At 37.0% G+C, this 25,951-nt stretch overlaps 1 protein-coding gene across 1 annotated transcript in view; it reads left to right on the top strand.

Annotated features, from left to right (window-relative positions):
- The window catches only part of HDAC9 (histone deacetylase 9), an 817,093-nt gene that overhangs the window by 63,003 nt on the left and 728,139 nt on the right, over window positions 1-25,951 (top strand). The window contains exon 2 of the mRNA XM_036429233.2: window positions 11,392-11,509. Coding sequence (XP_036285126.2) covers window positions 11,488-11,509 — 22 coding nt within the window. The 5' untranslated portion in view covers window positions 11,392-11,487. The remainder of the gene's footprint in view (window positions 1-11,391; window positions 11,510-25,951) is intronic.

Below are 25,951 nucleotides of genomic sequence, written 5' to 3'. Positions count from 1 at the left end.
TATGTGCCCTGACTGGGAATCGAGCCATGACCTCCTGGCTCCAACCACTGAGCAATGTCGGTCATGCAGAATAAGTATTCCTAAATCTCTGTATCCCATTCTCCTGTGTCTTGATGAAGAGTGGTTCCATTATTTTGATGTAATCATAAGGTTGGAGAGCTTAGAGGAGAAAAATGGAAGCTTATAAGAAAGTGGGAAGTCAAAACCTCCCAATGTCTGAGAAATGACAGTACCTTGGACAACATAATTAAGGGGTGTTTTGGGGTATCTGGTGTCCTCTGCTGATCCAGAAGGCACCCACATCATCCGGGTCTGCCCTTTCTAGATGGTGGCCCAAACCCTAGAGCATTTTTTTTTTCCTTCCTTTGATCCAAATTGAAGGACGGTGTTCTAGTCCTTCAAAGTGCTATACTAACAAGTTGTATAAATGATTCTGCCCCAAAGTTAGACAACTATAGATTCATTGATTTAGCCCTTTTCCTTTGTTGACACATTTATCCATGAAGAATTTGTTGTATACTTACATGTGCCAGTCACTATGCCAGGTATGGGAATTATTGAGATGAATACAGTGTAATCCCTTAACCGAGGACCATTGTCTCATGGTGGATAAAAGTACTTGGCTAACATAAGAGGTGTTAGTATTGTCTTAACATAAGGGCATTAGTATAGTTTTGGTATAAGACACAGTGGCAGCGTAGATGAGGAAGCTGACTTGTTCCTTGAAGTGGTTGGTTAAGCATGACCTTAAAGAATTTGAGCTGGGAGGTAGAGAAGAGGTGATATAGTAGCCTTGGCACAAACACATGGAGATGTGAATAATACTCTACAGAAAAATCAAGAATCACAGTCAGCTGGTGTTTAGTGTTTAGTGTTTATTCTCATTAGTTGGTGCTTGTGCCTCAGCAGTAGTTCATGAAGTAAAATTTCATCCCATTAATAATGACAGATTTCCTGGAACCATAGGAGTTTGTTGTGAGAGGTAAAAAAGAAGAGAAAATGGGGTGGGAGGAAATGAATTATAAAGGAACTTGAATGCCCACTAAAGAGTTTGTGGGACATCAGATTTTACTTACCCATTTATTTATTCATACATTCCCTAGAGGCAGGGATACCAGATAGGAGGCTAGATAAAGAATGTAATTAAATAAAGAATGAATGATTAGTTGAACCATGACAGCTATTCATTGAAATTGAAAGGAGGACCTGGGTGTGAAAGACATTTTTAAGATATTAATGGACTTTGATGACTACTAGTATATGTGGGACATACAAGGAACAGACAATGAAATAGAATGTGAGGTGTCCATAATGGGTAGTGGAGTGTCTTGGATGTCGCCAATAAAAGTTTGTTAAATAGGATGTTAAGAGCAGTTTTGTTGTATTTTTCTCTGAGGATGAAATTCAGGTTCTGAGGCATGAGAGGGAGACTGTGGGTTTGCAGAACCTCCTGATACTCAGTGAACTGGCACAGTAGGCCAATTCCACTAATAAACCATCTCTGCAGTGGATATTCTGAATTGAGTCAGCTCACGAAGCCTACCCTTTACAGGAATTGGAACTAATGGCTCCATCTGAGAAGAAAAGGACCTGCAGAGTGAACTGTGCATTACAACTTGCCCTAAATCTGGGAAAGATATATTAGAGACACAGAGCTTTAGCTAGCTACGTAGACTATAACAGCATTCTGCTTTCTTAGTGGCACACTATCAAAAATATTACTAATTGCCCAAAAGGAAAAAGAGAAAAGGAAAAAAAGAAAACTGTAATAAGAAGCTCAGACTACAGTTAAAAAACCAACAGAAAGATTGTGGTAGGAACATGACATCAAAGTCAGATTTGAAAGATTATGCTGTGAGGTTTCTTACAGACATTTATTCCAACTATTTACTTTATCATCTTTTGTATCTGAGTTCAGTCTATTCAATGGCTACATGGGTTCTTTAGTAAAGAAGACCTGTAACTCAATGAGTCATTATCACAATTGTGGTGACTGGTTAGACAGTCTTGATACTCAAGTAGCTCAGCCAGAATGGCCTGCAATTCCTTGTGATGTAACCCAAGAGAGCACTGGGCCCAGAGTCAGAAGACCAGCCCTCTCATTTACTGCCTACATGTCTGCGAACACATTCCTGAAACTCTCCACTAGTTACAAAATGGGGATAATAATGGCTTACTCACTATACTCCAAAGGACTGTTGTGATTATCAGAGGAGATAGTCCTTGGGCAAATTCTTCATGATGTATAAGGCTCTGCTGATTTTCCATTCATTACTATGGAACAGGCCATGTAGGTGGAATAGTTAAAGGACTTACAGAGTCACTACCACAAAGACAAAGAGAGCAGTGTGGGCTGGGGCAATGTAATAGAGCCCTCTCTTTGGTTGAATGCATAGGCAAGCTAAGACACTGCAGGATGTCACCCCTTAGGCTGTTACCCTGTGCTGTCTCTCAGTATAATATAGCAGCAACTTGCTTGCAGGCCACTGACTAACTGGCAGTCAGAGATGATCATTTTGAAGCAAAGATTCTTAGTTTCTTTTTTTTTATTTTTTTATTTATTAAATTATTATCTGTGTACATATTTTAAAATTGCCCCCCCCCCCACATACCCTCCCTCCCCAGAGTTTTGTGTCCATTAGTTGTACTTATATGCATGTATACAAGTCCTTCGGTTGATCTCTTATCTCCCCCAGATCTCCCTACTCTCCCTGGTGTAATTTTACAGTCTGCTTGTTGCTTTACTGTCTTTATATCTATCTTTTGGTTTGTCGGTTTATAATGTTTTTTAATGTCCATAAATGAGTGAGGCCATGTGGTATTTCTCTTTTATTGACTGGCTTATTTCACTCAGCATAATGTTCTCTAGTTCTATCCAGGTTGCTGCAAATGATGAGAATTCCTTCTTTTTCTATGGCAGCATAGTATTCCATTGTGTAGATATACCATAGTTTTTTGATCCAATCATCTGCTGACGGGCACCTAGGCTGTTTCCAGATTCTAGCTATTGTAGATTGTGCTGCTATGAACATAGGGGTGCATATATCCTTTCTGATTGGTGTTTTTAGTTTCTTGGGATATATTCCTAGGAGTGAGATTACTGGGTCAAATGGGAGTTCCAATTTCAGTTTTTTGAGGAAACTCCACACTGTTCTCCACAATGGTTGCACCAGTCTGCATTCCCACCAGCAGCACACGAGGGTTCCTTTTTCTCCACAACCTCGCCAACACTTGTCATTTGTTGATTTGTTGATGGTGGCCATTCTTACAGGTGTGAGATGGTACCGCATTGTTGTTTTGGTTTGCATCTCTCGGATAATTAGTGACCTTGAACATGTTTTCATGTGACTTTTGGCTTTCCTTCTGTCTTCTTTTGAAAATATTATATTTAGATCCATTGCCCATTTTTTAATTGGATCATTCATCTTCCTTTTATTTAGTTGTATAAGCTGTTTGTAGATGTTGGAGATTAAACCTTTATCAGTGGTAACATTTGCAAATATGTTCTCCCACACAGTGGGCTTTCTTGTTGTTTTGTTGATCGTTTCTTTTGCTGTAAAAAAGCTTTTTATTTTGATGTAGTCCCATTTGTTTATTTTCTCTTTAGCTTCCATTGCCCTAGGGGCAGTATTAGTAAAGAAGTTCTTTTGGCATACGTCTGAGATTTTGTTGCCTGTGGATGCTTCTAGTATTTTTATGGTTTCCCATCTGATGTTTAAGTCCTGTATCCATTTTGAGTTTATTTTTGTGCATGGTGTAAGTTGGTGATCTAGTTTCATTCTTTTGCATGTATCTGACCAATTTTCCCAACACCATTTATTGAAGAGACTGTCTTGATTCCATTGTATATTCGTGCCTCCTTTGTCAAATATTAATTGAGCATAGTGATTTGGATTGATATCTGGGTTCTCGATTAGATTCCATTGATCTATATGTCTGTTTTTGTGCCAGTACCAGGCTGTTTTGAGAACAGTGGCTTTGTAATACAGTTTGAAGTCTGGTATTGAGATCCCTCCTACTTTACTCTTCTTTCTCAGGATTGCTGTGGCTATTTGGGGTCTTTTATTGTTCCAAATGAACTTTTGGAGAGTTCTTTCTAGGTCAGTGAAATATGCCGTTGGTATTTTAATAGGGAGTGCATTAAACCTATAGATTGCTTTAGGAAGGATGGACATTTTGATGATGTTGATTCTACCAATCCACGAACATGGTATGTTCTTCCATCTGTTTACATCTTCCTCTATCTCTTTTTTCAGTGTCGTGTAGTTTTCCACGTATAGGTCCTTTACTTCCTTAGTTAAGTTTATTCCTAGGTATCTTAATTTTTTTGGTGCGATGGTAAATGGAATTGCTTTTTTAGTCTCTGTTTCTATAAATTCACTGTTGGTGTATAGAAATGCCATAGATTTCTTGGCGTTAATTTTGTATCCTGCTACATTGCCAAATTCATTTATTAAGTCAATTAGTTTTTTAATGGAGTCTTTTGGGTTTTTTATGTACAATATCATGTCGTCTGCAAATAAGGATAACTTTACTTCTTCTTTTCCAATTTGGATGCCTTTGATTTCCTCCTCTTGTCTGATTGCAATGGCTAGTACTTCCAGTACTATGTCAAACAGGAGTGGTGAGAGTGGGCATCCCTGTCTTGTTCCTGTTCTTAGAGGGAATGGTTTTAGTTTTTTCCCATTGGGTATGATGTTGGCTGTGGGTTTATCATATATAGCTTTTATTATGTTGAGGTATGATCCTTGTACTCCCACCTTGTTGAGAGTTTTTATCAGGAAAGGGTGTTGGATTTTATCAAATGCTTTTTCTGCATCAATTGATATGACTATATGATTTTTATCTTTCAATTTGTTTATGTGATGTATCACGTTTATTGATTTGCGGATATTGTACCAACCTTGCATTCCTGGAATAAATCCTACTTGGTCATGTTGTATGATCTTTGTGATGCTCTGCTGGAGCTGATTTGCTAGAATTTTGTTGAGGATTTTGGCATCTATGTTCATGAGGGATATTGGCCTGTATTTCTCTTTCATTGAGTTGTCTTTATCAGGTTTTGGTATTAGAGTGATGCTGGCTTCATAGAAGGAGTTTGGAAGTGTTCCTTCCTCTTGAATTTTTTGGAATAGTCTGAGGAGGACAGGTTTTAGTTCTTCCTTGAATGTTTGGTAAAACTCTCCTGTGAAGCCATCTGGCCCTGGGCTTTTGTTTGCTGGAAGCTTTTTGATGACTGTTTCAATTTCTTCCCAAGTCACTGCTCTATTGAGATTTTTAGATTCTTCCTGATTGAGTTTTGGAAGTTTGTATTTTTCTAGGAATATGTCCATTTCCTCCAGGTTGTTCTGTTTGTTGGAATAGAGTTGTTCGTAGTATTTTGTAACAATCCTTTGTATTTCAGCGGGATCTGTTGTTATTTCACCTCTTTCATTTCTGATTTTGTTTATTTGGGTCCTCTCTCTTTGTTTCTTGGTTAGCCTGGCTAGAAGTCCATCTATCTTGTTTATCCTTTCAAAGAACCAGCTCTTGGTTTTGTTGATCTTATGTATTGTTTCTTTGGTCTCTTATGTCGTTTATCTGTGCTCTGATTTTTGTTATTTCCTTCCTTCTGCTTACACTGGGCTTTTCTTGTTGCTCTTTTTCTAACTCTTTGAGTTGTAGAGTTAGATCATTTGTTACAATTTTTTCTAGTTTTTTGCAATAGGCTTGTAGGGATATGAACTTCCCTCTCAAAACTGCTTTTGCTGTGTCCCATAGATTTTGGATAGTTGTGTTTTCATTGTCATTTGTTTCCAGGATGTTTTTAATTTCTTCCTTGATTTCTTTGGTAACCCAGTCCTTGTTTAATAGCATGATGTTTAGTCTCCATGTGTTTGATTTCTTTGGATTTTTTTCATTGTAGTTAATTTCCAGTTTTATGCCACTATGATCTGAGAAGATGCTTGATATGATTTCTATCTTCTTGAATTTGAAGAGACTTTGCCTATGTCCCAAAATGTGGTCTATCTTTGAGAATGTCCCATGTGCGCTTGAGAAGAATGTATATTCTGTGGCTTTGGGGTGGAATGTTCTGAAGATGTCGATTAATTCCATCTGGTCTAGCGAGTCATTTAGGATTGATATTTCTTTGCTGATTTTTTGTTTAGATGATTTGTCAAAGGGTGATAGTGGGGTATTAAGACTTCCTACTATAATTGTATTGCTATTAATCTCTCCCTTAATGTCCTCTAGCAGTTTTTTTATATATTGGGGTGCTCCCGTGTTGGGTACATATATATTTACCAGGGTTATTTCTTCTTGTTGGATTGCTCCCTTTAGTATTATGAAGTGGCCTTCATTATCTCTTGTTATGTCCTTCACTCTGAGATCTAATAGATATAAGTATTGCTACCCCAGCTTTCTTTTCATTTCCATTCGCCTGGAAAACCTTTTTCCATCCCTTCACCCTCAGTCTGTGTGCATCTTTCTTTCTGAGGTGGGTTTCTTGTAGACAACAGATATATGGGTCTTGTTTTCTTATCCAATCCGACACCCTATGTCTTTTGATTGGAGCATTTAGTCCATTTACATTTAAACTTATTATTGATGGATACTTATTTGACGCCATTTTTATTCTATACCCCTGTGTTCCTTCTTTGCTTTCTATTTCTTTAATTTTACAGTAGACCCTTTAGCATTTCTTGCATTGCTGGTTTGGTGGAGATAAATTCCCTTAGTCTGTTTTTGTCTGTGAAGCTCCTGATTTCACCTTCACTTTTGATTGATAGCCTTGCTGGGTATAGTATTCTTGGTTTCAGACCCTTCCTTTGCATGACTTTGTATATTTCATCCATTCCCTTCTGGCCTGATAAGTTTCTGTGGAGAAATCAGTTGCTAGTCTGATGGGGGTTCCTTTATATGTAACTTTCTGTCTCTCTCTGGCTGCTTTTAAAATTCTTTTTTTGTCGTTGGTGTTTACCAGCTTAATTATAATGTGCCTAGGGGTTGGTTTTCTGGGGTTCATTTTGCTTGGGACTCTGCGAGCATCTTGGATTTGTGTGGGTTTTTTCTTCTCTATCTCAGGAAAGTTTTCAGTCATTATTTCTTGAAATACGTTTTCCATGTCTTCCTCAATTCCCTTTCCTTCTGGAACCCCTATTATTCTAATATTGTTTTGTTTTGTATTGTCCCAAAGTTTCCTTAGATTTTCCTCCTGTTTTTTAATTTTTTTTTTCTCTCCAGAAGTTGTTCTAATTGGGTATTTTAGATTCTTAGTTTCTTATTGTGGATCCAGGTAGCTCAAGGATAGTCAAGAGCCAAAGTAACAATTCTTAGATCTCAATAGGTAGTAAAAGATTCATAGCAACAGCTGTGCTCTTGCCATGTTTGTTTTTATCTCTTTAAATGTGCACGTATTTTTATAGCATAGACAAATTAATGTGCAGATTATTTGAAACTAATTAAAAATGGATACAGTCCTATATCTGCTTTAATAATCTGTATTCACAATCAGCATTACTTCTTTTCTTTTCACTTTTTTCATTTACCCACTTGAAAGCCAATTTCCTATTATTTTTAGTTGAGAATTATTGTAAGGATGGCTCATATATTAGGGCAGTGGTCAGCAAACCGCGGCTCGCAAGCCACATGTGGCTCTTTGGCCCCTTGAGTGTTCTAATACCACTTCTTCAAAATAGATTCACCCAGGCTGAAAACAGATTTCTGTGAATGGGCCACGAAGTTTCAATTGCACTGTATGTGCGTGCCAGCATGTGGTATTTTGTGGAAGAGCCACATTCAAGGGGCCAAAGAGCCACATGTGGCTCTGGAGCCGCGGTTTGCTGACCGTTGCTCTAGGGGAAAATATCCCCAATCTCAGAAAATGGGTGATTCTCTGATGCCCATTGGATAAAGAATTGTGGGAAGATTTAAGGCTAAATGGTCCAGTCTGATTGACAGATATTCCCCACTGACCCCTCTTTCTTTCTGAGCAGCTAAAAATGAGCCTCATTTGTAAAATTTTAAAAATCAATTTTGTCCCTAGGTGCATTAGGGCTGTTACTCTTTTGATTTGTTAGCCACCAGGAAAGGAAAGTTTAGGTAGTCAATGATATGCACTTATGTGTGCACACACACACACACAAACACAGCACACACATACAACACACACATGTATGCGTGGAGGATCAATACCTCTGAATCTTTTAGGAGAGCTTGTTAAGGAATTATATTTCAGCTATGCGGCTTTGGTTGTGACAACTTTGGCTCATTAAAAATGGAGATGCAATAACTGAAAACAAGTACATATCAACGTAGAATCACATATTAATTATCTTTATAATTGTTCAGATAATAAAGCTTTTATAATGTTAGAAGATATGTTGAGATTGGGAAGTTATTAAAAAGATTGAATGGCAAAGAGAGTAGTTTAAATGTTAAAAAGGTATTTAATGATGATGTTTCAGAAGTAGAATGTGTATTTCCATCTGTGATTAACTTTGCAACTCAAGTCCAGAGCTCTGAAGGCAAAATCCAACAATTATGTAACTAGCCATAAATCGGCATGTCATGGACTGTCATTTTTATTTGTGGAAATAAGAGGCAGACCTGGTAGAAATAGAAACATACTTTTTGTGTTAGATTTTGGGACAAGTAGTAGCAGTTTAGTATTACTACTGTTAACTGTTGGAGATTATTGTTTAAATTGAGTTGTATTTGTAGATCTGTAAGCATCAATTGTACAAAGTGACTTTATAGATTAGTTTTTATTTTTTGTTTAAACACAGGGTAACTCTGACTTGATGGAAGGCATCTTTCAGTGCTGCTGTACTTACATTCTCTTAAGGTTTCCTGTCCCTTGCTTTTGGTTATTAATTTGAAATCAAACCATGCCATTAAAAATCAAAAATATAACAAGCTTCAATTTATCTTCTTCTCCCTTCTTTTTATCATTAAAAATGGAGATGCAATAACTGGAAACAAGTACATATCAACGTAGAATCGCATATTAATTATCTTTATAATTGTTCAGATAACAAGGCTTTTATAATGTTAAAAGATATGTTGAGATTGGAAAGTTATTAAAAAGATCGAATGGCAAAGAGAGTAGTTTAAATGTTAAAAAGGTATTTAATGATGATGTTTTAGAAGTAGAATGTGTATTTCCTTCTCCCTTCTTTTTCAGTCTAAAAAAAAAAAAATCAATTAAAGTATTAAAAAAATAGCCCTGGCAAATGTGGCTCAGTTGGTTGAGTGTCATCCCATGCACTGGAGGGTTGCCAGTATTATTCTTAGTTAGGTTGCCGGTTACCCAGCCGGGGTGTGTGCTGGAGGCAAACAATTGATGTTTCTCTCTCACATCAATGTCCCCCCCTTCTTTTTATTTTCCTTTCCCTTCCCCTCTCTCTCAAAAGTCAATTAAAAATCTATTAAAAAGAAAAAAAATACAGCAAGAGCATTTATGAAATGTTTCAGATTGTAATATAACAAAGTAAAAACATAAATAAATAAGTAAAGGCAAAAATCTGAAGTCCACCCTCATTAATTTTAGATGCTCTATAAATTAAAATCTTACTCAATTTTAATTTTGATTTTTGCTTTATTACCTCTTAATTAGGACGCAGATGACATCTCAAATGTTCTCACTCATGAAGAAAGTTTAGGAAGAGTTTTAAGTACCTATTAGTATGGCAGATGTGGAAATGACTTAACGTATGGTCTATAAGTACTTTGCAACTATTAACAAGAAGTATGCATATTTTTTTTTTTACTTTAAAATATACCGTGGACATTTTTAAGTTTAGAAGCCAAAGTCAGAGTGTCTGCTGATACAGGAATCAGTCTTTTTCATTTTTAAAAGAAATAATTGCTTTCTGATCAACATGGACATTGAGATTCTTTTTAAAAAATATTTTTATTGATTTCAGAGAAGAAGGGGGAAATAGAAACATCAATGATGAAAGACAGTGATTGGTCAGTTGCCTCTTGCATGCTTCCCACTGGGGATCGAACCTGCAACCCAGGCGTGTGCCTGACTGTGAATCAAACTGTAACTTCCAGGTTCATAGGTGGGCACTTATCCACTGAGCCAAAATAGCTGGGCGCAAATTAAGATTCTTTAAATCATGTTGACAAAATACATCAGTATAACTTTGAAGATTTATGAATACACACACACACACACACACACACACACACACACACATATATATATAATTTACTAAATCTTAATATATATATATATATATATATATATATATATATATATATATCTAACACTAAAGATGTGATGAGAAGTTGCCTGCTACAACTGATAAATCTATTTAACTCTTCTAATAATTAGCATATTTCTATTTAGAGACCATTTAAAATATTATAAGTATTCTTGGTAAGGTTACATAGTTCTTCAAAGGAAATACATATTTATATCCTGCTTTATACATTTGGGCAAAAAATAGTAATAACACTTTCAAAATACTGATGAGAAAATGAATCACAATAAATATGTTGGATTTTCAAGATAAAGGGATGCATAATTCTCAGAGTTAACAGCATTCTTTGTATAAAAATAGTGCAATTGGGTTGTACTATTTTTGCATGAAACTCATTAAGTGCAACTTTAAAAGCTTCTTCCTCCTCTTCTTTTTTTAAAACTTTGACAAGTTCCAGTAAACTGTGAGGAAACTGTCCTTCCAATTGCTTTTTCTTTGCCGAAATGTCTAGCAGTGAAAGTGCATTAGAATTAAAAGCAAAAAGTCCCTTAAATTCCTGTCAAGAAGTCCATCCTGTAAGTGCCACTCCTGGAAGGACTGTAGCTGTTATTACTTCTGGCTGGACCACGACTGCAAAAGTCTTCAAGAAAAAAATGGAAATTGTGATGGGAGTACTCTGTCACTCTTATAATTTATGGTTTATTTATTCCTTTTTTTAGTCCATTAAAATTTCTTTGCCAAGACGTCTTATCTCTAGAAGGAAATCTTTGACAATGATTAAAATACTATGTAACGAGATACTCATATCCCAAATTCCAAAATCTATTTTAAATTTTTATAACAATGATAGTAGAAATAAATTACAGTGACTAGTAAATAGGAAACTATAATTCTCAGATTTTCTTTTATTTTGGTGTTCATAATATTCCTCTTTTAAGCACGACTGGTAATTAGCTCTTTTACAGGTAAAATGAGAATAAATGTATAAATAATGATAACTATACATCTATATAATATATATATTAAATAATATATACTGATATAGATCATTCTAGGTGAAGATTTCAGACATTTGAGAGGTGGATCTGACTGCCTCAAAGACCTGTGGTTGAGTTGTGGCTGAGCTGAGACTCTGTTTCTTTTCCTTTGTGGCTTGACATAAGCTATATCATCCACATCGATTTTTTTTGCATTCCAGATTTCTCTTCTCTCAGCCCTCGGGGACCAGCTTTGCCAGCTGCAGGAAGGCCGTGAACCCAGGTCCAGCCCATCAGTCCTCCTCCTGACTCCCAAGATGAGCTCACCAGTGCAGCCTGGTCAGTCTGATTGCTTTAAAAACCATTAGCAGACTTTACATGAGAGCTGTTGCTTGGAATTGCTTCAGATCAGAAATTTAGGTCATGAAAGAACTGTTGGCTTTCTGGGCAACTGATTTTGTTTGTGTGTTGTTATCGGAGCACTAGGTTTTCATTCCTCTGCTTCTAATAAGACATTTGGGTTGAAGCTTATGAAGTTATAAATGTTTATTAAATATGACGAAGCATCTAATTCATACCCATTAGCCTTTCATACCTAATGGGTGTCTGTATGCTCTTAAATGGTTCTGTGGACCTTGAACATGAGCGTGTGGGATCACTCCTTCATCTTTTGACCCACAGGAAGGATATTTCTCCTCCCCACCCTTCTTTGCTGTCCCTCCTGTTTCCTATATAACCTCAGCACCTGCTTCCTCCGAATCCAGGGTAACATGGGGCTGGTCTAGTGCTGTGACCAGCATTGCCAACACCCATTCCTCTGGGAACAGGGTGTCACTTTTGGCACAAACATAATCCAAGTCTTAAAAATGATGCAGTAGGATCAGAAAACACACGCTTAGCATGAAAACATTTTAAAAGAATTTTCCATTTGAGTTATTATAGGAGCATTTACTTATTTCAATCCAACGTCCAAGATTGAAGCTAATGTAATATTATATTCAGAGTTTGGAAAGGAAAATCTTTTGCCAAGAGTTTCACTCTGTGGAGTGCCACACCCAGATTAGCAGCTCTCAAATGTTCTGGCCTCATCCATCTTTCCCCGCACTCCCTATGGGCCACCAGCTTGTGTGTTGAACTTGGAACTGGAATTGATTGTGGAGTGTAACTGTGATTGTTGACTCTGAATGATGTAGCAAAGCCATTCCAGAACCTTCATTCACAGTCATGATGTGTAATTGGCACTGACATCAGAATAAGTGGATGAAGTGTTACCTAGGCCTCTTATTGCTGAGTTCCTGCAGCCCAGAGGTTCTCAATCTTTGCCATGCCTTAGCACATTTGGAAGGGATTGTCCAAAACAAGCCCATGCCCATAGTTTTGACTCAGTAGTCTGGAGTGGGGCCCAGTAATTGTAGTTTTTGTGGGTTGATGCTACTGTTGCCTGAGGCCTACACTTTGGCAACCACTGTCTAGCCTGCTGTGCCTGTTCCTTTCCCTACCTGCTCCCCACTTTACCCCTCCCCACCCTCGCAGATAGCCCTGTGTGAACTGCATTGCTCTTCACATGATAGTATAGTCCCTTATCTTTTCTGTTGAGATGAACTTAAAAACCATGTTTCTATTTTATATATGGATACATTACATTTTAAATAAATATATATATATATATATATATATATATATATATATATATATATAATATTCATTTATATATAAATTTAATGTTTCAAAATTTCATAATTTAACAGAAGCATTTAATTTAGAACCACCACAGTCACACTTTTTCTTTGTGGTGGAATGTGTTGGAATCACTAAAAAACATACTAAAAGCAATAGGATCAAATTGGTTAAGTACAAAAGAGACCATCTTCCTTTTCAGAAGTTATTAGTTATTGTATAGAATTTATATAGGAGCTTGTCTTTCATTCTCAAGACTGCCATCTCTCTCTCTCTCTCTCCCCCCACCCCCCTTGTTTGTTACTCCCATATTTGCTTCAGGAAAGTGACAGGGAAACAGGGTAGATTGAATGATAAGAAAATAGAAATTATGTCAGTGACAACTGTATCCAAATTAAATATTTGAAGCGGCATTTCTACCTGTATATGTAATCTTGAAAATGGATACAGAGTGTACATACCATCAAGGCTAATGGAGGATGAAACTACACAAGAAAAATCTGAATCCAGATTATAAGGTCACTCAATTTTTAAAAGTTATTAACTTTCAAATAGTGCAGGTGTAGCAATTACAGTGTCTCTGCGGTCTTTATTTACCATCTTTCTAACGTGTAGACTTGGATCCAATCATTTTTAATCAGAATCACATAGTCCCAACAGAACACTATTGTAAGGGGTTAGATTCCCAGTTTAGTTCCCCAAGGCTATTTAACAGTGGCTAGATTGCAATGAATGGATACTGAAATATTTAGGTAAACTTAGTTGAAGAAGAGAATCATTGCAAGGTAGTAGGAACTACTTTAAAATTTTCCATTCTTGAAGTAGAGTGGGTCAAATGGCGGAAAGTTAAACAGATGATAGATTTTATGGTGACTCTTAATGTGAGCTATGGGCACCTTAAAGAATTTCTCAGGTAGGTCTGTATTACATTCAATTTCATTCTAAAAAAAAGTAATACTTTTGGAGAGGTTTGTGTAAGAGTGATATCACTCTTGGTTTTTCTCATTTTATGTGTGAAACAGAGGGTGGGGTGAGATTTTTGTTATTAATATTGCTGCTGAGGTAATTGCTTAAGAGGTAAAGTATATTGGGCAATAAAGCTATAGAAATGGTATATATATATATATATATATATATATATATATATATATATATATATGTAAGGAACAGATGGTCATAAGTAACATTTGCTGAACTTTGTGAGGTAAATGACAGAAGGAAAACAGATGAGTGCATGAGCTAATTCCTCCTGAGGGAGAAGAAATAGCCACAATTAAAGGGGACTTGAGGTTAAATAGGAGTTTTACTCTCCACCCAGCGTAGGTGGTTGGTTGTGCAGAAAGTGAATGTGATCCATACTTTGAGGTGCATATGGAAAAGAAAGGACTGCACTGCATAACTTGGCTTCTGATACTCCAGATGATAATAACTTGCAGCATTTTAGAAAAAACTCAGAGTGTATATATATATATATATATATATATATATATATATATAGAGAGAGAGAGAGAGAGAGAGAGAGAGAGAGAGAAAGAGAGAGGGGGGGGGAGAGTGACATAAGGTAATCAAATACATTGGACACTCAAAAAGTAAAATAATACCAAATGCTTTGGTGAATTCCACAAGCAGTATTACCACAAGCTCACAATTGGTAATATTTGACAATTGAAATCAGCATAATCTGTCCTCCTCCATGAATATTGATTTTATAGTATGAAAATATCCTGCCCTTTCAGGCTTCTATTTTAATGACTAAGTTCTTTCCAGAATGATAATTGTTCAGTTAGAACAGTGGTCGACAAACTGTGGTTCGCGAGCAGAGCTGCAGTTTGTCGCTCTGTTGATTAATGAGTTTGCTGACCACTGAGTTAGGAGAAGGAAAAAAAGTACGTGGCAAATGAGACAACTATTGAGTGAAGCTCATTTGATCATATAGTCATTAAAATTTCTTTGTGTACTTTCCAATACATACTTTTTCTCTATTGAGAACAGCATTATACAGAGGTCTTAATCAATTCTTTTGGGAAGTTTTTCTGAATGAAATCTGAATTGAGGAAAGTCAAAGCAAATGGGCCAGGTGGGTGGCAGTCTTTTCTGTTTATTGAAAATACAAACCTGAAATACACTTGGCACATATAAAGGAAAATGCTTAGCCATAAACATATAGATACAGCATTCTGCTCTTAGTCTGTATCTTAAGGCACAATGAATATTCTACTGGCGAGAAATAGCCTAATCGTTTGATTTAGCAAAAGTGTTTTTCTTATATCTTCTTTTTCTGAATTATGTAAAAAGAGAATTAAATCAGTCTTATGCATTTGCCATTGATTTATTTTGTTTTTGTTCCAAAAGGGCTCTAAAGAGTTTCTGTGCACCAGAAAAATAGAGTCATTTCAGTTATTACAGAAATTACTTAGTAGTCTGTTTCTCAGGTAGGGTATTTCTGTTTGTCTTGAAAATTGATTCTGGGATAGTATGAATTCATATATTTTCCCCATGCATTGGCACCATTATCATAAAAATTCTCCATTCATATTTAAGTATAGTTGATATCAATACTAAATATTATGCCGTGATCATGCATTCAAAAAATAAGTGCTGAGTGTTGAATGTAGAATTACTGGTTTTTATTTTAATCTTGCTGCCCTGATAACATTCTGAGTCAGGGCACTGGCTATTGCTTTTTTGGCCTGAATGGAGGCAAGACTATGTGGATAAGATTGGCAGCTAGCTGCTGCAATTGAGATAGTCATTCATTCAAAATTTATTAAGCATCTATTTTATGGCAGTCACAATGTTATTTACTAGGAACACAAAGAGCACTAAATAAATCATGGTTTCTACCTTTCTGGACAACACCTTTTAGTGGGAGAGAAGTGTAAGTAGTTCTGATTAATTCAGAGTGCTGAGTGCTTTAAGAAATATATGAGCAGCAAATTAATTTCTCCCATATAGCAATATGGATGCCATTTCTAATCATTTAATTTTTCTCAGGATTGCCACATTTCAGAAGGAAAGACATTAGGCCTCATCTAATCTAGAGTTTCCCAGACATGTCTGATAACAAAAACCACCTGGAGCTCTTGTTAACAATACAGTCTCAGACCCCTCCCTTAGAGAGACTGGAGTGGTAGACCTGGAGGAGGTTCTAAGTAGCATCCAGAGAGCAGTGCTCTTCCCTGTGACTTGGTGAAGTACACACCAGGTCACAGGGTGCTCTTTAATCTCTCTCATAAAAAATACACCATTAAATCCAGCCTCAAAATAGGTGATTTCTCCTGTGATCTGAGATATAACTCAGTTATTTTGTTTTCTGGTAAATAAAACACTAGTGCTGTTGAAAACTAGAGGAGGTACAATTTGTCTGAAAAGTCTAATGGCTTATATGTATTCTCTGCCACCTGGACCATTCTGTGTTGTTGGTTTATTTTAAAAAAAAAATGATTTTTAGAGGGACTGGAGTGGGAAAGAGAAACATCCACGTGAGGGTGAAACATCGATCTGATGTCTCTTGCACACCCCCTAATGGGGGTGTGCAAGAGACATCAGGCATGCACCCTGCCCGGAATCGAACCATTCAGTACACAGGAGCCACACTACAGCAACCAGGGGTAGGCCATACTATTGTTACGTAGAAATGAACCAAAGAGATTCTTATAGATAGAATGCCATTCCCTCCACCCCACTCCCACTCCCTCAAAGCGAGTCTCTTACCTATTTCAATCCAGATCAGATTTTTAGTATGATACTGAGATTATAGAAAACATGATTGGAGCCTGGACATTTTTAAGAATAAATAAATTAGGCTGCATCAACCCTAGAATGACTTTTAATTTGATGAATCTAATTTATGTAAGTTAGTTAATGAACATGCATCCAAAAGGATTTTCTAAACATAGAAGTCAGGTGCATGATGCCCCCCTGGAAGTATGTAATGATGTGGCCTTGTAGGCTTCTAGGGAACTTTGGATGGTGGAATTGCCATGACAGAGACTGCAAAGCCCTATAACTTTAGTTTTCAAAGCCCATTGCGTAAAGGTAGCTAGTTTCTCTTTTCTTCACCAATGTGGGAATGTGTAAAAACTACTCCACCCATATGGAGTGAGAGGACCAGGCTATTTATATGAACTAAATGTTTGTGGCAAGATCTTATATTCTACTCTTTTTCTTTTCTCATTGGCAAATCTTAGGCCACAAATTCCTTGGGTTTTCCCTACATGCCTCTGTTTTGTGAAACAGCTGAATTCTCTTATGGAAATGTAGAGTAGGTCTAACTAATGATCAAAAAGTTCTTTGAAATATAACTTTGTTATGAAATGCTAAGTATAATAGTATAAACAATTTGAGGGCAGGCATGAATAAAAGCTTCACTGCAAGCATTCTGAGAGAGGACTAATAAAAGCTTCACAGTTCAATTAATACAGCACCACATTGGGTTTTCTGGAAGCATATGGGACCCAGAAGGCCTGCCCCTGTTTTTAAAATTTACGAACGCTTTAATGATTCACCACTTTTACTCCAGCGCATTACCCACTGTGGTGCCATTTAGTCATTAAGTTAGGGAAGGAAAACCAGGACAAAGCTACAAACAAATATCATAATGTCCAAGTGGGAACTTTTTCTTCCGTTTGTTCACTATGTGTTACCATAAAAAATGAGTGGTACACCCAATAAATTCAATAAAAAATTTTATAAAATGAATAGTAGATGAAATAGAGTCTTAGGACAAATCAAGTAGGTTATGGCTTCCCCAGATGAGCGATCCTTTGGCTTTTTAATGAAATGCAGGCCAAACCTCATTGCAGTAAGCTCCCTGTAACTAAAATATTTCAGGTTCCTGCTAATTATCTATTTCAAGTGGTGTGCAAGAAAAATATTCTAATATTAACAAATACATTAGTCCCTTGAGTTCTCTTTTGGTAATATACTTTGATCACAGAGTGCAGTATTGGTGGGAAACATGAAATATTAAATTTATAAATATTGTCTTGGTTGTATTTTTAAAAAAATAACTTTACAGCCAAGTTTTTCATTCTTTTCCTATTTCTAAGTCTAAACTTCTCAATCTGATTTTCAAATGTGAACCATAAAGCAGGGTGAGCATTTAATTTTATTAATTCTCCAGTTCCCAAGGGGCAGGGCTTTAAAAGTGAGGCACAAACCTTTCCCTACAAAGCTCAATTTAAGTTATTCTGCACATTTACTTGTTCCCAGCTTTGCTTTCCACAATACATTTTGATGGGTAACTTAGTTTATATATTTCTTCATTGTTGTTACACTACCCAACCTCCCATCATGTAGTTCAAACAGGAAGGAAGGCTATTTCTCACTCATATAAACACCAAAAAGGTTTTCCTGAGTGGTGGGTAGGCTGTTCTTTTTCTAGTGGCTGTTCAGGGTCTTAAACAGCTTGTGACATGTGGCTCATGCTTCTGTAACTAGTGGATTCCACAAATGTGCATCTCCAAGCTGATGGAAGGGCACTGGAAGCAGTGGACTGTGTGTAAGTTTCCTTAGATACATTGCTTCCATGCACAGTATATTGGGTAGAATTTAGACACGTGGTCACACGTCAAGAGGATTAGGAAATGTAATTAGCAGTAGTCCAGGAAGAGAGGGAAACAGGTTTGGTGAATGGCTAGCTAGTATCTACCATATTTGTCTTGAACATTTACACCTGGGAGTGTAAATAAGGCATTGTGTACAAGAGGTGGAGTGTTTCATAATGCATCTTTGATTAAGCCAGTTGCTAAAGAGTTAAGTGAGATTTCTTTAAAGAGATAGAAATACATTAAAATCAGGGCAGATCAAGGGATACACATTTTCTAAGATCTGCTTAACCAGACTGTTCTTTGTGAATCATGGTAAATAGTGAAGCAGAGTAGCTATTAGAAAAATTCAAGTTCTTGTTCTTAATGGGGACACTCCAGAAAATGGGAATAATATGTATAATGTAGGATATTGTGCCCTTAATGGGTGTGCAAAAGTCATGTCAGTGACAGCTGAAGACTTGAAAAAAAAAAAAAGGTCATGTCATTTATCTCAAATGATAGTTTCATATATGTTGAGGAAGGATTCACTTAATATTCACAGTTCTTATGGTTGCCCTTTGTTGCATATTGGTGTCACATTTTTAAGCACCTTCATAGTTTTAAATGTCACTATGAAAATCTAGGTGAATACACTGGTTGGTAAATATTTGTTTTACATTGACGTTTTCAGGAACACAAATATAAAATAATACTATGCTTTATTTTCTGAGGATTCACAAGCAAAATTTTGGTAATTCTGCAAAATACACAGGGGCAGCCTTTTGTTTATAGTATTATGTGGGATCTTTATATAATTTTTTTCCCTCTGTATAATTTAGGGTTTTCTCTTAAAGGCACCCAAACTTTGTGTAAGTTGTATGGTGTGTGTTTGTTTTTGTGTTGCAACGCTATAATAACTCTGAGCAATACAGAGGTATATAGGGCAATATACCTTTCACTAAATAACAGTCAAATACTTTGCTTTATATGGTTTTCTGTTTACTTATTAATATTTGTCTATCATCTTTTGAGAATGTCAATATATAGTAGTGTTCCCCATTTATAATTTAGCCTCTAATTTATTGTTTGGTTGGAAAGTAAAGAATCACATTGAATGAACTTAGTAAGATAAGAATAAGTTCTATACATTATAAGGAAATGCACAGAGGTCTCTTCAATGAGCAAAATACATGTTTATTTTCTCTTGCATATGGTAATTGTATTTTAACTGTCTTCTGACACCCTTATTTTCTTGGTTCTCTCTATCTCTGCTATATAGATTTAAAAAAATATGGGTTTTTGTAATACGTGAAACATTATTATAGTTTTGATATGCATGCCTTGCAAATTATGATCAATAAGTTTAATCAATGCATATCCATCCGTGTGTCATTTATTTGTGTTGCTTCAGAGTTACTTTAATATCCAAAATAAAAGACATGCTATTAAATTATTGGTGAGCTTTTCTTTAAAATATCATCTCGAGTTACAGAAAATGGAAAAACTGAGATCTTCTGTGAACTTGTTTTAAGTCTTTCCTTTCGGGATCACTTTCAAGCCTTTGTTTATGTAAGCCTCTTTCCTCTGATGGTAGATGGTTGCTCCTTAGGTAGTGCTGCGTAATTAACCTCTTCTCCCCAGACTCTTCTTAACTCTTCCCACTGTATTATAGTCCCCCTGGCAGCTGGCCGAGCGGGGGAATTTCCTTTAGAGTTGGAATTTGCCCTAATAATTCTACTCTCTTTGGAATTATGTGAGTCCTGTGAGGGTGGATAATCATAGGGGCACAGATGTAGGCATTTTGTCTTTTATCTTTCACTCTCGGATGAAATAGTTTTTCAGAGAAAAATGCTGAAATGACATAAACAGATTATTAACAAGGAAAGCAAGTTATGAGGTTTGGACTTTGGGAATGTAGGCGTGTTTAATAAAAGCGATGACACTTCCTGGGTCTTCTTTTACTGGAGCAGCTACTTCATTACCAAACCTGTGCTTTTCTGACCTCGAGAGTTCAACTTTTTCTGGAGATCTAAGACTACTGTGCTGACAGATGGGCAAAGCCAGAACTTTATCCCGGACTCCTCTTTTTAAAATTTATATTTAATAGGAAAAAATAGGACATGTGATTGTAATTACTTGTTCAGTTTTTCCCTGGGATCCCAAATATCTGCCTAATGTGTTCATGGATATGGGCGTTTTGGGAATTTTACTATAATTTAGGGTGTACTGTCTATTGAAATAAACTATTCACCCAGTGATTGTGAAAGAATTCTTCCTGAAGTCCTATCTTCTCTCATCATATGTTGTCAAAGAAGTATTATAATTCAAGACTTAAGAAAATAAAAAGCATGTAGCTATGACAAGTTTTGTGGGGCAGCTTTTATGTTATTTTTAATATATTATAATCTTTATGCCTATAATATAGTGCTTTATTTAGTGATGAAGGAAATTGAATATATCTTTTTTTTTTTGGTTTTATGTTGAAAGTGAAATGATAAGTTGTAAAACAGTTTTTAAAGGTAATAGTATACTAGTGAAAGGGCCTAGGAATTAGTAGAAAAAGTCAGGAAGCCAATTATTAAAAGAGGAAAAATAATATATACCATAACATGTTAAGGCAATGTGTTCTATTAAATCTCTGAATTTCAATAAAATATGTCAGAGTTCATTTTCCCTTCTGTTGGGAGAACAGATATTTCACCTACCCATCTGCTTCTCTACCTTTCTTCCTTTTACTTTTATGCTGCCTAACTCCAAAAAGGACTTGAGATCTATATAAATTTTAAAAAATAAAATACACGAGGAGGAAAGGACGTAAAGAGGATAAAGTAAAACCTCTTAGTACATATACTCAAGTCAGAAAGTTTCTAGAAGGGGACTAGGCTCTGAGCCTCCTACCTGCAAGTCTGTTTTCTCTTAAGAGGCTAATCTTCCTCCAGCCTAAATCTGGTCAAGTCACCGCTTGTTTGAGAAATGTCCGTGGCTTTCTGTCACCTGTACCAGAGGGACATAAGGCCCCTGCCCCTGGTCAGGTGTCTTTCTTCATCTTTTTCAATGAACCTGCACCTTGTTCTGGTCGCCACATGGAGCTGTGCGCCTTCCCCAGGTCCTGCTCTGCTGCCTTTCTCTCTGCAGGGAGTGTCATCTCCCCAGGCCCCACCCCACACCACCAACCCCTGGCTCTCGAGGAATCCCTTTACTAGTCCTTATGCTCAAGCCTTGGCTTCCATTCCATTCTCCTCCGAAGCCTTCCTGGGTGACCCAGGCCTCTCTGACATCTGCTACCCTTGTTGCTTATAGGACTTAACTCTTAGTGCCGGGAGTTGTCTTAGTAATACACTAAGCTTTTTGAGAGCTAAGGACATCTTTCTAAGATTTTTTTTTTTTTTTAAAGTAAAGCAATGATATTTATTTTACTCAAAGTTGCTCGCTTTGAGTTAACTAATACACTGCCCCTAGCCCACTGGTCTGCAAACTCATTTTCAACAGAGCCAAATATCAACAGTACAACAATTGACATTTCCTTTGAGAGCCAAATTTTTTAAACTTCTTCCAATGATACTTCTTCAAAATAGACTAGCCCAGGCCGTGGTATTTTGTGGAAGAGCCACACTCAAGGGGCCAAAGAGCCGCATGTGGCTCGCGAGCCACGGTTTGCCGACCACGGCCCTAGCCCATAAAAGGAGCCAAATAAGTGAGGGAGGAGAAAGGGCAGGTTGTGAGGAGGCTGATGATAGTGGTGCTATCACTGAGGGGTGGGGAGGCAGTTGGAAATATCTGAGCGAAACCAAGCTGCTTGATCTCTGGTAAATCATGTCCCTTCCTAATTATATTTTTCTCATTTACTCATTTTGAAGTCTTTTCACTTCTTCTGAATGACAGTTTTGAGATGTTCTTTAACCTCTATGTAGTGCTAAAGTGTTTTTTCTTCCTTCTGGGGTGGCTTACCTATTCCTTGAACAATTAGCATTGGAATAGGGTGGTTATTGTTTGTAAGACTTGTGGCCACATATTGAGTTCCCTAAATGTGGAGAAGCCTCTAAATTTGGAGCTGCTTTAGCTAGCACAGTGGGGTTGAAGCAACCCTACCAGCCTTTTTCCTTTTAGGAACTCGGACCTCTCCTTGTTCTAACTCAAGCTAACTCCCTCCCCATAAGAAAACACACATTATAGTTAAGAATAGAGGGAAGAGTAAAAGTATTTTGAATAGTGGTTAGGCTGGAAGTTGTTTAAAGTTAGTTTAAGATTCATTGGTACAACATCCTACTTTAAAAAATTAATGCACTTTTGCATACTGTATTATTAAATTACTTGTTTTTAAATACTTTAAATATATATTTTATTGATTTTTCACAGTGAGGAAGTGAGAGGGATAGAGAGTTAGAAACATCAATGAGAGTGACATCGATCAGCTGCGTCTTGCACACCCCCTTCTGGGGATGTGCCCGTAACCAAGGTACATGCCCTTGACTGGAATCAAACCTGGGACCTTTCAGTCCCCAGGCCAACGCTCTATCCATTGAGCCAAACTGGTTAGGCCACCAAGTAACTTTTTTATATATTGTATTTCCAAGGACCTTGAATAAAATATGTATTAAAAACAACTGGTCTAAAATTTATGACTTTTCAATCTATATATGGTTAAATCAGTTCCTTTTATTTAAAATAATTTTATTAACCAATATCACCCAATAAAAATTTGTTTGATATGAGGAAAAAAAATAATGAGCTTATAAGCACTTTAATATAATAGTTGAAGTCTTCAGAAAGATTGTTAGGATCTTAAACTTTGTGTGTTTCTGGCTCTGTTACTTGACAGTGTTGCAGTGTAATAGTTAGTAGACTAAGTGATCTATTACCTTATGTATCTAGTCCATTGAGGTTCCTTTCCTATTTGCCCAGGAAATTCATTTTCCTAAAGATAATGGACAGAACAGATGTGGAACAGGCAGACACTACCAGTCTTTCACACAAGGCTCTCTGGGAACCCCTTTGGGGAGGCTTTTGTTTGTCACACACATAACAAGTGTGTCTTTACCCTGAATGATGCAATGGTCCAGCCTCTTGCGGGGTAACATCCACTGACAATACGCCATAACCCATTAGTTTGATCACACTCTCCCCGAATCCGGAGGGATTTGCCAAGTCTAAATGAGTGACTACATCTTAAACTAAGAGAGAAACCTGAGGTCCTTGGGGAGCAGGGACTTGTTAAGGTTAGATTGTTTACTTTGCTTGTTATAACTGTAGGATTATTAAGGAAATGTTTGCATCCTGTTGTGGTTGTGTGTTCTTAACCAATGTATGAGGTGAAGAAGTTTGATCTTTTTGCTTCTGCTTCTCTTATAGTCCGGATTATTATCTACCTCTTCACCCCTATGAAGAAAAGTCCTCATGCTCGCGAGGTCTGAATAAATCCATATCCCTTGCTTTGACTACTTTGCTACCTTGTCTGTCCATTAATGATAAATTATGCAGATCCATATTTGTAGTTATTAGCAAAGACCCAATAATTTAAACATAAGCTCTGGAAACAAGTGTTAACTTGTCATCTACTTATTATTCACTAAGTCTCCCTTTGTCCCAGTTTCCTTGTTTGTAAACTATGTCATGAATTTGTTGTATTGGTACATGAAAGGTATAATTGTAAATAAAAAAGATAGTAAAGGATCTGGCATTCATTTAGAGTCATTACACACAAGCTTCTATATATTTTTTCTCACCTGAAAACTAGCTACCCTTTTGTGAATGTCACTGTAAACTTGCATGTCACTGATGAGAAAAAGCATCATTTCTATGTTCTATCACAATTTCCAGTTTGGTTTCTGTCTCCAATTTATTCACTTTTGAGTAAATGGAATCCTTCCATTTCTCCTTTATATTATATGCCAACTCTCTGCTTTATCCCACCCCCAATGGTGAGCCACTTTCTTGCCTTATTTCACCTTTTTGGTGTTTTTTATACTATTTGCCATGCCAGCATTTCTTGTAGGTACTCCCTCCTTCCTTTGCCCTCTGGACACTTGCTATTGTACATTAATTACATATGGCTTGATAAAAATATTGGCCGGGAGTATCTTTCTGGATCTTACACTGGCAACATTGCCTTATCATTTCTGTCGAATGACTCTTTTGTGGGTCAACTCAGGTAACATGCTGAGTGTAAGTAATTTATCATTTTTGCAGTTTCCATCTCATGGCCACAGAAGAGGTTATATTTGGTACCCAGATTTAGAGCAGAGAGTTGCAGAACTCGGGGACTTTTATCATCTGGAGAAAGCAGCTGAGTCATGTGGAAAGAGCCAGGAAGCTTGCCAGCAAGAGTCAGGAAATCCCTATTAGAAACCCGGGCTCAGCCCTGACTAACGTGGGGCTTTGGAAAAGCCACTTGACCTCTCCGGATATCAGTGTTCTGTCTTGCCTTAGGATCCCTGTGGCCACTGTAACAAATTACCAGGAAACAGAGACAAAGGGAGGTTTAGTGAAGAATAGATAGACGAGAGCTTGATGGCTTAAAAGAACGGTTCATTCCCTCACAGTTCTGCAAAACCGGAACTCCAAAACTGGTGTCCCCAGGCGGACTTCTGGGTGTCAGCATGGCGGTGCTCCCTCCAGAGGCTCCAGGGCAGAATTGGTTCCTTCTGGTGGCTGCCAGCATTCCCTAGCTTGTGGCTTCATCACTCTGATCTCTGCTTCTGTGGTCACAGTGCCTTCTCCTCTTCTGAGTCAATCTCCCTTTGCCTCCCATTGTAAGGATACATGTGATTCTATTTAGGGCCCACCTGGTTAATACAGAATAATCTCTCCATCTCCAGATCTTTAATCACATCAACAAAGCCCTACATTGTTAATAAGATGTACCATACACAATAAATGCAGAGATCAAGGTAAGAGAGACTATAAGATCAATTATTTGAACGTCTCCTTTTGCATAATTCTAGAGGATAAGTCCCCATCATCCCTCAGTGCTTGTAAATTATTTCAGTAACTGTAGGGCTTATAAACAGCGTGTGGAACAGATACATGGAGACTTTCAGGGACAGTATCTTGGCATCTTTTTAAAGATGCCAGTCACTTAACACGATTCATTTAAAAAAAAAAATCTTAGGTATTTAAATAAACAAACGAACCAGTCTTTTAAGCCTGGATTTTTCTACCTATGCTTAAGATTCTACTTAATAACTCCAATGGCTCAAAGGAGACAAATTCGAACACTTTCTTAACTTCTGGTACCTGTATTTATGAACCGTATTCAGTTTCAAATCCTTGGATTCCATTTTTCCACCTTACTCCATGTTTTCCCCAGTGGAAAGGGTTGCTCTGTAGAGCAATTATGCTAATGCAAGAGGATTGGCAGAACAGTTACATATTTTTGTTCTTTTGAAGCAAATAACACATAAATGGTGAGGTGTCTTTGCTGTCCAGTGTCTTTCTCTTCCCACTCCTGAGTACCTGGAACTTTATTTCTTTTGTTTTGTTAATCCTCACCAGAGGATATTTTTTCCATTGCTTTTCAGAGAGAGAATGTAAGAGAGAGATGGAGAGGGAGAGGAAGAGATGTCATGTGAGAGAG

This window comes from Pipistrellus kuhlii, unplaced genomic scaffold, assembly GCF_014108245.1.
Source record: "Pipistrellus kuhlii isolate mPipKuh1 unplaced genomic scaffold, mPipKuh1.p scaffold_m20_p_10, whole genome shotgun sequence".
NCBI lineage: Eukaryota > Metazoa > Chordata > Mammalia > Chiroptera > Vespertilionidae > Pipistrellus > Pipistrellus kuhlii.
This window is presented reverse-complemented; position numbering and strand designations above follow the sequence as displayed.